The 12,924-nt window shown below is 44.9% G+C and overlaps 2 protein-coding genes across 3 annotated transcripts in view; both read right to left on the bottom strand.

Annotated features, from left to right (window-relative positions):
- cgnb (cingulin b) overlaps positions 1-5,467 on the bottom strand; it is a 64,081-nt gene extending 58,614 nt beyond the window's left edge. For both annotated transcript variants that reach the window (XM_084158713.1, XM_084158714.1), the window contains exon 1: positions 5,299-5,467. The gene's annotated coding sequence lies outside the window, so the exon portion shown is untranslated. The remainder of the gene's footprint in view (positions 1-5,298) is intronic.
- A 1,537-nt stretch (positions 5,468-7,004) lies between these two features.
- LOC311110908 (pygopus homolog 2-like) lies at positions 7,005-12,891 on the bottom strand. Its single transcript, XM_084153537.1, has 4 exons — positions 12,711-12,891; positions 12,030-12,095; positions 10,658-10,707; positions 7,005-10,314 (listed from the first exon to the last, which is right to left on the bottom strand). The coding sequence occupies exons 2-4, from the start codon at positions 12,085-12,087 to the stop codon at positions 8,683-8,685; spliced, it is 1,740 nt and encodes a 579-aa protein (XP_084009663.1). The 5' UTR covers positions 12,088-12,095; positions 12,711-12,891; the 3' UTR covers positions 7,005-8,682.
- Between the last annotated feature and the right edge of the window lie 33 nt (positions 12,892-12,924).

The following is a 12,924-nucleotide window of genomic DNA, read 5'->3' as shown; positions in this document are numbered from 1 at the left end:
GCAATCAAAAAATGTAATCATAATTGAAAAGGAAAAGGCACAACACATACATAGGTTAGGCTACTATGGTGAGCGAGCATTGCGCCTTTTAATTTTCAATAAGTACGGATTACCCATTTATTTGTCTCTGCCTGCAAATCGTTGTCCTAAAAAAGGTAGACCATGACATATAAGACCATGCAAAACGTAGCAAGTGTCACTGTCATAATTCTTGCTGCTTCCAGTTCAGTAGCCATACCTGCGAGATCAGGTGCGCATGTGGTCTCAGTTAAATAGAGTAGGCTATAGCCTATGTATACATGGGCGGAGAAGCACGGGACAGTTATCTTTCCAAGGAAATGTACTTCCTAAATAGACCTATGATTAGGCTATAGTTTACTACATTGCCTACAAATAGGCATAAATATTGATCACCCATATTTCTCTGAAAATCTTCCCACTCCTAAAAGGTAGGCTATAAAAATAGCTCAAGAGAAAGTGCAAGTCTCTCCAACTCTGCTCTCTTCAAACTGCATCTAGCATATTGGCTAAATCTCTGGTAAATTAACCTATTTCTTAAGTTATTTTTGCGCATTTGATATTGCCTATAGGGCGCAAAATTGCTGGGACCATGACTGGCAAGTGAGCTGCGTCAGATACGCCTAAAATAACATTGCAGGACTGCGGTTGTGTTTGGGACCAGTTCTTGCGGTAGCAGGTGGGAGTCGGATAGAAAGCCAGCGGGTGTGGGCAGGAGCAGGATGAAGAAATCGGTCCCGCGCAGACCTCTACTGTGCACCATGACAGTGAAGCCTGTAACGTTAGAGCTGTTTATTACTGTATCAGTGTGAAAAGTTGGGAATTAGATAGGGAAACTGACAGATCAATAACGTTACATTGCCATACTGACTAATAAAACTCACATTGCACTGAGAAAACATCAGAATAACAATCTTCAATAGTTTGTCAAATTTGTTTCATTGTTTGATTCAGGTCTAGTTTGATTGAGGCAAAAAGAATAGCTAATGTAAGCCAACTTTTGGCCAGCTCTCTCTCGCTTGCCAAGTTCATTTACTTCTGAAACGGGACAAAACAAAGTTTACAAACAACTACTAACTGCTGTTAGTAATAATAGCCACCTCAAATCGCTATCTGACAGATAACTAGAGGCTAGAGCTGACCTGGCTGTGGTAGCTACTCACTAGCATAGCTTATTCATTCACCTCAGTCGAGAGGGGATGAAACATTAGCTGACGTTACATGTCAGTTACAAGACTAGCTCAGCACTGCTATTAAACACTAGTTTAAAAAATAATATGTTAAGTTAAACAGCAGTTACCTTGCCAGCTACATCAGTCAACTAAAGAGTAGCCATTTTCTGTTCTGCTTCCTTTTACAACTTAGTGAAAGAGTGCAACACGTACACTGACTGAACTACCTTCTCCGCTATGCAATCTGATTTCCGAGCTGGTCATGGGTGCACCTCAGCCATGCTCAAGGTCCTAAACGATATAATAACCACGTTCGATAAAAGACAGTACTGTGCAGCAGTCTTCATCGACCTGGCAAAGACTTTTGACTCTGTCAATCACCGCATTTTTATTGGCAGACTAAATTGCCTTGGTTTCTCAAATGACTGCCTCGCCTGGTTCACCAACTACTTCTCAGATCGAGTTCAAATTGTCAAATCGGAGGGCCTGTTGTCTGGACCTCTGGCAGTCTCTATGGGGGTGCCACAGGGTTCAATTCTCGGGCCGACTCTATTCTCTGTGTATATCAATGATGTCGCTCTTGCTGCTGGTGACTCTCAGATCCACCTCTACGCAGACGACACCATTTTGTATACATCTGGCCCTTCATTGGACACTGTTAACAAACCTCCAAACGAGCTTCAATGCCATACAACACTCCTTCCGTGGCCTCCAACTGCTCTTAAACGCTAGTAAAACTAAATGCATGCTCTTCAATCGAACGCTGCTTGCACCCGCCCGCCCGCCTAGAATCACTACTCTCGGCGGGTCTGACTTAGAATATGTGGACAACTACAAATACCTAGGTGCCTGGTTAGACCGTAAACTCTCCTTCCAGACTCACATTAAGCATCTCCAATCCAAAGTTAAATCTAGAATCGGCTTCCTATTTCGCAACAAAGCCTCCTTCACTCATGCTGCTAAACATGCCCTCGTAAAACTGACTATCCTACCGATCCTTGACTTCGGCGATGTCATTTACAAAATAGCTTTCAACACTCTACTCAGCAAATTGGATGTAGTCTATCACAGTGCCATCCGTTTTGTCACCAAAGCCCCATATACTACCCACCATTGTGACCTGTATGCTCTCGTTGGCTGGCCCTCACTACATATTCGTCACCAAACCCACTTGCTCCAGGTCATCTATAAATCACTTCTAGGCATATCCCCGCCTTATCTTAGATCATTAGTCACCATAGCAACACCCACCCGTAGTATGCGTTCCAGCAGGTATATCTCACTGGTCATCCCCAAAGCCAACACCTCCTTTGGTCGCCATTCCTTCCAGTTCTCTGCTGCAAATGACTGGATTGAACTGCAAAAATCTCTGAAGCTGGAGACACTTATCTCCCTCACTAACTTTAAGCATCAGTTGTCAGAGCAGCTTACCGATCACTGCACCTGTACACAGTCCATCTGCAATTAGCCCACCCAACTACCTCATCCCCATATTGTTATTTACATTGTTATTCAATTTGCTCATTGGCACCCCAGTATCTCTATTTGTACATCATCTTCTGCACATCTATCACTCCAGTGTTAATACTAAATTGTAATTATTTTGCACTATGGCCTATTTATTGCCTTACCTCCATAATTTACTACATTTGCACACACTGTATGTAGATTTTCTATTGTGTTATTGACTGTACGTTTTGTTTATTCCATATGTAACTCTGTGTTGTTGTTGTTTTTAATTGCAATGCTTTGCTTTATCTTGGCCAGGTAGCAGTTGTAAATGAGAACTTGTTCTCAACTGGCTTACCTGGTTAAATAAAGGTGAAATAAAAAAATAAAAAAAATATGCTCAACTCTCCCGTGCTGGTCCAGCCATCCTTCCAGAATCTTTGCCTTCACACAGCCTGTCAGCCCGCTCTGTGGTGTCCGCGCAGTCCTAAATCCAGTCGGATAAACACGGGAAACATCCTACCGCCCGCTCGGAGGCGTCCGCATGGTCCTAAAGCACACCGTAGCCACGTTATGTATCACATTCCAATTATAAAACTGGGGGGGGACAAAAATGCAATTTCAGAACGTCCCCAGTGAAAGTTGTGCCCCTGTGTTTTTGTAATTCCATCCTCTCTGTTTGAATATCAGATCAATCTTTGCCTGGCTATTTCTGGTTATTCTGGTGGGCCCATGAACCATTTGACAGAAATCTTGTTTTGTCATGGTGACTGCTTTAAGCCTCTTTTTGCCAGGGTTGTCCATCCAGTGGATATTGAAGTCACCAAAAACCAGCCATTCAGACTTGGATTTAAAAGACTTAAGTAGTTCTTCTAATTTCGCATAATATTGTACATCACATGCAGGGGGATTATGCACAACTAGAATATAAAAATGCATTTGTGATGACAAGAACACATTTACACCTAGACATTCCATAGGTGGCTCACTTCCCAGATGTACTTCTTTGCACTTAATGGAGTCCTTGATGTATATCAAAACGCCCCCTCCTCTCCCAGTGGTTCTCCCTCTTTAAAACATTTGTATCCAGGAACATCAATCATATTCATTAAAATGTTACTATGAAGCTAGGTTTCTGTAAGACATTAAAACATCTATACTTGACCCAACAAGCAATGATCTAATCCCATCACTCTTTGGGACCAAACTTCTTATTTTCAGATGTCCTCCAAATATGCCTTTTGGTTTTACTTTGGGATTCCAGACCACTTTAGCGCGATTGACCATTTCGAAAAAGTAACGTTTGCCTCTTTTGATATAGCAGTGTTCTTCAACCATGACAACCATACTGTCAATCCTCAGCCAATCAATACTGTTTACGCTACTTCAGTATTGGGAGAGAACGGGTTTGGGCAAAGTGGGATGGACAGGCTGGGTTTTTTGTAAAACAACATTGCAGTGAAAGTTTTTCATTGTAGCTCTACGTATCTTTTTAACCATTCACTTTCTAATGAGCTATGAATATGTGAGCCCTTAAGCACTGGTTTTAGGTCAAGTTATGTTGTATTAACCAAGTTTGTTTAGAATTTGTTAAACCTACTGGTAGCAATACTTTACCCTAGGCACGTATTCTCTTATCAGATTGGAAGATATTCGACATGAAGATTCGTAGAGGACACAGGTATCATCATGCCCAGGTGATAGTGAAGTGGTGTGAATGTTTACAGGGAAACTATATTATCATAATGTAGGCTACACCAAAAGGTCAACTTCAGAGGAGTAATTGAAAACAACATATAACGGTGACAGGAATAACCACATGCAAAATACGCTAACTAGGGAAACGGAAATCATTTTTGAAATTTCCTGACAACTTCAACGCGTAGCCTTTTATTTAGCAGACAGTTGTTTTTCGATATTTAAAAAAAAAAAAAGAAGGTTTGTATTATATGCCTATGACAAATAAAATAAGCAGTATTGAGGGCCTAAAAAAAACAGTGCAACTGTCACCTGACCTCATCGAATTAATGGCGTCACACCCACCCAGCCAGCCAGTATCGGTGTGAACGAAACTAGGGATATTTGTGTGGCACAGTGGCACGATGACCACGAGAAGCGGGAAGAGACTCGAATATGTCCAGATATATCAGCCTGTATCACGTAACGCATGAAAACACTCGCGACCTACTCTATCTATAAACCTACACTATGAGATATTCTGTGTTCACTATTCCATCTACAAAATGCTCAGGGTAGGCTGCTTTAGCCTATCGACTCCTATATGCGGCTTATAGGCTTCATGTCAATATCCACACAATTACAGCGGAGGACAAGACTGCTGCCAACGCACCACAACGCCACAGGTGTCCCCTATCAGTGCTTATCCCAAATGAACGCTCGCTCTCCAAAACGCTGATCAGCGAAATGCAGAGATGCTATTTAATACGAACGATTCAACAATTCCCTTTGGCGTTCCTTTACTGACCCCGACCGACGCCAATAACAAATAGACAGCAGCCTAAGCAAATAATAAGTAGGCTACCCCAGTATCTGTGCGTTAGAGATGGCTATGACGTGTGGCCTATCGTTGACGTCTCTAACGCAGATACTGGGGAAAATAAGTAGCTTAGCTGTATGCAGTCGCGTTGTTATACCCTACCTGCTAGAATGGAGGAAGGTCCAGGCGAGATATCAGAATCTCCGTCTCAAGTACCCTTTTGATTATGGAGAGACGCGTGTGCTCACTCGCGGTGTTGTAGCCTAGTATATGATGTTTCACTATAGACATAGACAAATTTCTGCTGCTAGTACTAATACTACCACCACTACTAAAGCAACCTGTTGCCAGTAGGCTACGTCAGATAACTATCGTCCCGCCCTCGAAACAATCCGATTGGCGCAGTATACCGGGGAAGGCGGCACCTATTGAATGTACGGTCTTTTTGATATTGGCGGGACAGTGCTGCCAATCAAGGGTCTATCTATTACGATTATTTAAAGCCTATTTGCGCTCCATGGCTCCATTTGCTATAGGCTACATGAGTACATTAATCCGGTTTATTTGTATTAGACTAAAGTACCGTTTAAGGCTATTCTCAAATAGTCTAGATATAAATGATCATTTATTGAGCACAATGAATATTGTAATTAAATATTATCACAGTTGAGTACTACAGGAGAAATCTGGCAGTAGCCTAACATGCATGTTTACACTACAAAATTATATAAGGTCGCAGTTCCCGTGACCATATAAAATATGGATTTGCAGACCTACTTTCCTGGGAAATGTATCATATTGTTTGACTAATGGATTGAGGTGATTTTTTCATTAATGCAACTAAGGATCCATTTAGTTTTTGGTCATATAGTAGGATGGAGTGCAGTTTCTCCTGGCCCATAGACAGACTACTTTTTATCTTTAACATTACATTTCTTCATAGCTCGCTGCTCGCCTATTACCAAAAACAAGTTCTGTTGGATTGTTATGTATCACTGGAAAGTCTTGATGAACTCAACAATACATTTCCACAGAGCAGAACAAAATTCTGTTTCTCAGACATCAAGAGTGCATTTAGATTGATATAATCCCCATGATAGACACTGAAGGATGGAAATAGCATAATGGTTATCAATGGTCATGTGAGGGTTGGTCAGCACCGTTCAGGGTTTGGGTAAAAAAAAAAAAAAAAACACTCAAATCACTCTCGGAAATCCCAGACCGAGGGCAGCAGCACTATGTGTACTGTATGTCAGAACATTGTGGGAGGCAACCCGTCTGCCTAGGGCTGGGTTCCCGTCCTGGACATTTTATTTGCAGAAAACATTTTTAATTTTTTATTGTTGGACATAAGACTGTAAGGAAAACATTAATTTTTTAATTTAGGAAATCTGTTCCAAAGTATTCCCACGCATATGAGAGAGATATTTGATCGTATACAAATGTAAGTAAGGTTTGAAATGATTATGTTTTAGTCAAATATTACATCGGTTTGGGCTTCTTTCGGTCAATTTGCAGTCTACTAATTATTTGTAATTATGTTCCGGCCCCCTGACCATCCATCCGCTCAATAAAAAATGTTCAGGCTGTAGCTGAATCTAGTTGATGATCCCTGGCCAAGGGAGACTACTCAATTTAGGAAATAAACTGAAATTCCAACTTTCTCTCACACAGATAAATCAAGGAAAATTGGAATTTCAGTTTACTTCCTGAATTGACTAATTTGAAAAGGAAATGACTCAACCATGGTACTGGCGTTAGACAATTTGAAGTAACTAGGGTAGCAACATATCTGTTTTAGCAGGTTTAGCGTATCCCCATGTTTAATACAACAAAAGCCACAAATAAAAAGATTTGACAAGGGCGAGTACAAAAACAATTCTCTTTACTTCTTCAGAGTTCAGTACCTTCCCCACTCTGTGGGCTGCTGGTCAGTCCCTCAGGTTCCCACCAGAGGACGCCTGAGTAGAGCACATTATTACACAGCACAGATATCCGTACAAAAAACGTGAATGGGTGAGAAAAAGGCAACTTGGACAGAATGTTTTTGTTTTTTTTAAGAAGGAAAATTACAAACACCTGACATGACAATAATATGAAAATTGATATTTTTCGCTCTGTTTTTTGGTCTACTTCGAGGCCTCTAGCAGAGACCAAATTACAAATAAAAACAGATTGGACAAGTTAATGCATTTGTTCACATGCAATCCCAAAAGACTAGTACACACATCGGATATGACCATGATGTCACTACTTGTAGATATGCCAACACCACTGATATCACAACTTCTGTGTCCAGTGAAGAAGAAATATAAAAATGGTTGATTCAATGTATAAAAACAAAAAGTCCATTGACATAACATAATTAAAAAAAATTGTTCATTGGTTGATTCTCCTGCATTCCAAGATGGACAGAGGCGTGTTTTGGGCAAATGTTCAGGCTGTATATCTACACATTTTTCTGTGGCGCCATTCATTCTCACTCTGGAGGTGTGGGTGGGAGGAGAGTCTAGTACATTGAGGAGGAGTGGCCTGGGTCTCCTTTGGATTCATCTGCTCTGGGTCAGAACCAGGTATGTGTGTGTGTGTGTGTAAGGTGACCACACTCCCACCAGGGGTCAGTCAGTCAGTGTGAGGGGTCTGTGTTGGTCAGTCACAAAGTATGAGGTAGTGTGTTGGTGTCAGTGCTTTGCTTGTCGGCAGGCCGGATGTCTGGGGGGTTAATGTGGAGTGGACATTCGTCATGTAGGGAGAAATCAGTTGTTCAGTCCAAAAGAGTCACTAAAAGTGCTTCATGTACTCACTGGCCAGTTTATTAGGTACACACATCTAGTACCGGGTCGGACACAACTTTGCTTCCAGAACAGCCTGAATGTTCCATGCAATGTTTTTCCACTCCTCAATTGTCCAGTGTTGGTGATCGCGTGCCCACTGAAGCTGCTTCTTTTTGTTTTTAGCTGATAGGAGTGGAACCTGGTGTGGTCATCTGCTGCAATAGCCCATCCTTGACAAGGTTCGGTGAGTTTTGCGTTCCGAGATGCCGTTCTGCACTTCACTGTTGTACTGCGCCGTTATTTGTCTGTTTGTGGCCCGCCTGATAGCTTGCACAATTCTGGATGGTTTTTTGTTTGTCGCACCATTCTCTGTAAACCTTACACACTGTTGTGCGTGAAAAGCCCAGGAGGGCGTCTGTTTCTGAGATACTGGATCCGGCGCGCCTGGCACCGACGATCATACCGCGCTCAAAGTCGCTTGCCTATTCTAACGTTCAATCGAACAGTAACTGAATGCCTCGATGCCTGTCTGACTGCTTTACATAGCAAGCCACGGCCATGTGACTCACTGTCTGTAGAAGCGATCCATTTTCGTGAAAGGGGCCTAATACCTAATAAACTGGCCAGTGAGTGTAAGTGTGTTTATGTATGTAAAAGAGAGATTTGGGCATTGTAAACGGCTTATCAGATAAGTTTGAGTGAGAGAGATCAGAGCAGTCAATGTCTCTTCCCCTGCACCCCTCCCAGTCTCTCCTCCTCCGCCTCCCATTCCTCAGCCTTCGTTGGCAGCCACCAGCTGGCCCAGGCCCTGGCGGACGTACACAGCCTGGATCTCCTTGGTTTTGAGGCAGAAGTCGCAGGCCCAGACGGCAGAGCTCTCCCGGGTCAGCAGCCCGTAGGCCGGCTCAGTCAGACCCGTGCAGTCACGGTGGAACCAGCGCTGACACGAAGCCTCGCACAAGATGGCATCCTGGTCGTCGTGCACCTCCGACAGGCAGAAACCGCAGGGGAACACCATGCCTGGGCCCCCCAGCTTTCCTGGACCGGCGCCTGGGCCCGTGGAGGTGTTGGCCGGGCCGGGGGGCAGTGGAGACTGGGTGTTGGGGGTGGAGTTGGAAGGGGGGTTAGGGTTGCTGCCGGGTGTGTTGCCCCCACTGTTGTTGGTCATGTTGTTCTGGGCAGAATTGGAGGGAGCATTGGGCATGGGGCCTCCACCAGGAGCGTTGTTCTGCTGGTTGTAAGGGGTGGAGCCGGGGGCAGAATTGGGCAGAGTAGACTGCTGCTGGGACGGGTTATTGGAAGAGGGGGTGTTGGCAGAATTGGGCCCCTGCAGCTGATTGGGCAGCAGCTGCTGAGGCTGGGATCCGTTGAGGGGGCCGGTGGGGGAGGAGTTAGGGTTGGGCTGGGGCGGTGCTGAGGGGGGCTGTCCGGGTGTGTTGGGGTTGGGATGCTGGTCAGGGTGGCCAGGGAAGCCTCCTCCAGGCTGGGGAGGGCCAGAGTTGGGAGGCCCGGGGGGAGTGTTGTTGGGACCCGGGGGACCAGAGGAGTTTAAGTTAGGCTGCTGCTGCTGCTGAGGAGGCCCAGACTGGGGCCCACCGCCGCCAAAGTTCTTCCCCTCCTCGTTTCCTGGGCCCGGGGGGCTGGGGCCTGGGTAGGGCCCATCTTGTGAAGGAGGGAACTGTCCTTGAGGGGGTAGACCTGGCATCCCTCCCATGTTTCCTCCTGGGCCACCTCCCATGCCCCCCATCATGTTCATCCCTCCAGGCATGCCCCCCATGGGGTTCATGGGGCCATGGAGGGGTCCCCTGGGGCCTCCGCCACCGGTCAAAGGGGGGCTGTTGAAGGGGTGCCCACCCTGTCCGTGCTGTTGCTGCGGGGGTATCCCAAACCGAGGGTGCGGTGGCCCCCCTCCTCCAGGACCCCCCATACCACCAGGGGACAGCATGGGGTTGAACGCCGGTCCAGGGTGCATGGGCGGACTGAAATTGGGGGGCATGTTAAATTGCGACGGACCTCCAGGTCCCGGGAAACCTCCTCCGCCACCTCCACCCCCAAAGCCAGGCATCCCCCCAAAGCCCAGCTGGTGGTGCGGACCTGCGTTGGGTGGTCCTGGGCCAAAGGGCGGTCTCCGTCCTGGACCTCCAACGGGTCCTCCGGGACCCCCCATGAAGCCCATGCCCCCGGGGCCCATCCTGCCTCCACCCCCATACGGCACTCCTCCTCCACCTGCCCCGGGGCTGGGGATGAAGGGACCCCCTCCTGGACCTCCAGCCCCACCGGGTCGGGACGGCAGTGATGGGGGGCCAAAGTCATCGTCAAAAGGGTTGGAGGCAACCAGGTGGTCCACCATGGGGGTGGGAGGGGGTGCAAACTCAGAGAGGTGGGAGAACGCGCCACCAGGGCCCTGAAACACACGATGAGTAGAGGCAAGAGATAATGGATTATTGAGATTGAATGAGGTGAGTTTGGTAAGAGCAGAGAAGCTACAGGTAGTATAGAATGGTTGAATAGTAAACTAGTGAAACCACTGATCGATGTAACAAGTCGTCAACTATGTTACCACTAAAATGTTAACTTGATGAGTTTGGATCATGTTTAAATGTGTAACCATCATAACAAGACCAGCACAAGAAAAAATGAACACAACGAGTAAAACCTTCCCAGACGAGGCCACCAGTCAAAGACGGTGAACATGTTTACATTATGGAGGAATGTCTTCAGATCAGAATCGCCAAGGCAGTCGTTACCTGAGCATTGGATTTCCTCTTCTTCTTCTCTGGGCTCTTCATCTGTCCACCTAAAGCGTGGAAGGAGAACAGGAGAGATAAGAGGGACATTCTAGCAGTATCTTTCCGGTTTACAGATGAACATACACATTGTCTATTTTTCTACCAACATCTAATCCTCATTCCCTAAGAAATGCTTTTTGTGAGGGTGGGTTTGGAGTAAGTAGTGTGAAGATTAACCATGTTGACACTGCAATAGATACACATGTACAGTCTTGCATTGTAAGACAGAACCCAGATCTACAAATCAAAGTCCAGAAACAAGGAGTGGACAGAGACAACATTCCTGACCACAGTCACCCAAGCCACAGACTGTTCACTCGGCTACCTTCGGACAGACGGAGTCAGTACAGGTGCATCAGAGCAAAGACAGAGAGAATAAAAACAGCTTCTATTACCAGGCCATCAGACTGTTGAACAGCCATCACTAGCCATCTACCAGGTGATGCACACTCACACCTCATACTCACAAACACACACAGCCAACGCTGCTGTCCCATGTTATAGAGACATGTTGTTGTCATATGGTGTTGCTACCATGCTGTGTTGTCATGTGTTGCTGCCATGCTATGTTGTTGTCTTAGGTCTCTCTTTATGCAGTGTTGTGGTGTCTCTTGTGGTGTTGTGTGTTTTGTCCTATATTTTTAATCCCAGCCCCCGTCCCCGCAGGCGGCATTTTGGTAGGCCATCATTGTTAATAAGAATTTGTTCTTAACTGACTTGCCTAGTTAAAGGTTCAATAAAATAAAAATAAATAAAACCACTTGACACTTTCTGTTTCACACTGTGTATTTAAATACTGGATTCTCAACATAGTTCATTCTAATACTTCTACTACTGTACATTGCATTTTAGTTACACTGTTTATACCGACCTCATATTTATTTATATACTGGATTATTGACATAGCTCATTCTAATATACAGTATATACTGCTGTACATACCATTCTTAGTATCTCTTGTGTAAATCCATCCAGTGTAAATATGTATAGATTGCTAGAAACATAAGCATTTCGCGTCACCCGCGACCAATAAACTTTTATTTGATTTCAGTGTTGAATAACCAAGCAGAGAGAGAGAGGCAATGGCAGGTTTGGTTGATTATGAGACACAGAGAGGAAAATAATGGACACATCATGAGAACGTAGAAATTAAGTTAACACCAGGCCATTTACCAGAACGCAAGACATGCGAGTAACAGGACATAAACTATGTGACAGAACAACTGACTACAGTCCTGTAGACACTTGCATTTGTAGAGGTGGTAACTAATGGTTAGTTCTGATCTGAGACTGACGGGATGGATGAATGGATAAATGATCATATGCCTACCTTTGCCTCGCTTTCCTTGGCCTTGTCCCGCCAGGAGTCTCCCCGATTCGGCAGCCATTAATATGACTGTCCGTGCAGTGCAATGTCACCGTTCATATCATGTAAGAAAAATGTAAAATGAAGAATAGTCTTGAGAATTTGGACCAGATCAATAATAGCAAGTGGAGTCATAAACAGTCTTTGGACTTGAGGACAGTTTCTATCGATAGATAAGTAATGTGTGTCTTCCCTTGCAATTACAGCTGGATATCTTGTTCCCCACGCTTTGACTGTCACGGGGTTTGCTGGCCAGCACACTTGCTCAAAAACTGTGGCTAGCCAGGGTTAATTTCAGCAGCCAGCTTGCACAAGATGAAGAGCCGGGCTGAATGAAACTGAACACTCCCCCTCCTCCCTCTAAAAATGATCACTTACAGATGTGTAACGTTAGCAATTAAGCTAGCTAGCTGGATAGCAAAGTTAGCTATCACATTTGGGTAACAGTCGTTAGCTAGCTATGTTTTTTATAGATTACATGTAGATTATGATTTATAACAATGAATAATCTACATTCAATTAGGTTAATTTACAAATGTCGCTTCTGTCATAGCAAGCGGCACAAAATAACTGGTCTCTAGTTAATAAAATGTTGATTAACGTTAGCTAGCTAGCCTGTTAGCATTATTGGGACGCAAACTATACCCTTTCTCCGTTGCTTGCTCTGTAGTCGTTAATATGAACCTCTCCAGTGTGTCATTGCCGATATACCAGTCCTCGCACGGTATATGGTTTCTGTTGTGGTACAGTTTAAAATAATAATTCATACAAACACGCACATTTTGCCATATTAATCACGGCCTACTGTCGCCGCCGGACAAAGAGTGCCAGGCAGGAGAGACGCGCATCCGGGAACATT

The sequence above is a fragment of the Coregonus lavaretus genome (assembly GCF_964263955.1).
Source record: "Coregonus lavaretus genome assembly, chromosome: 3".
NCBI lineage: Eukaryota > Metazoa > Chordata > Actinopteri > Salmoniformes > Salmonidae > Coregonus > Coregonus lavaretus.
This window is presented reverse-complemented; position numbering and strand designations above follow the sequence as displayed.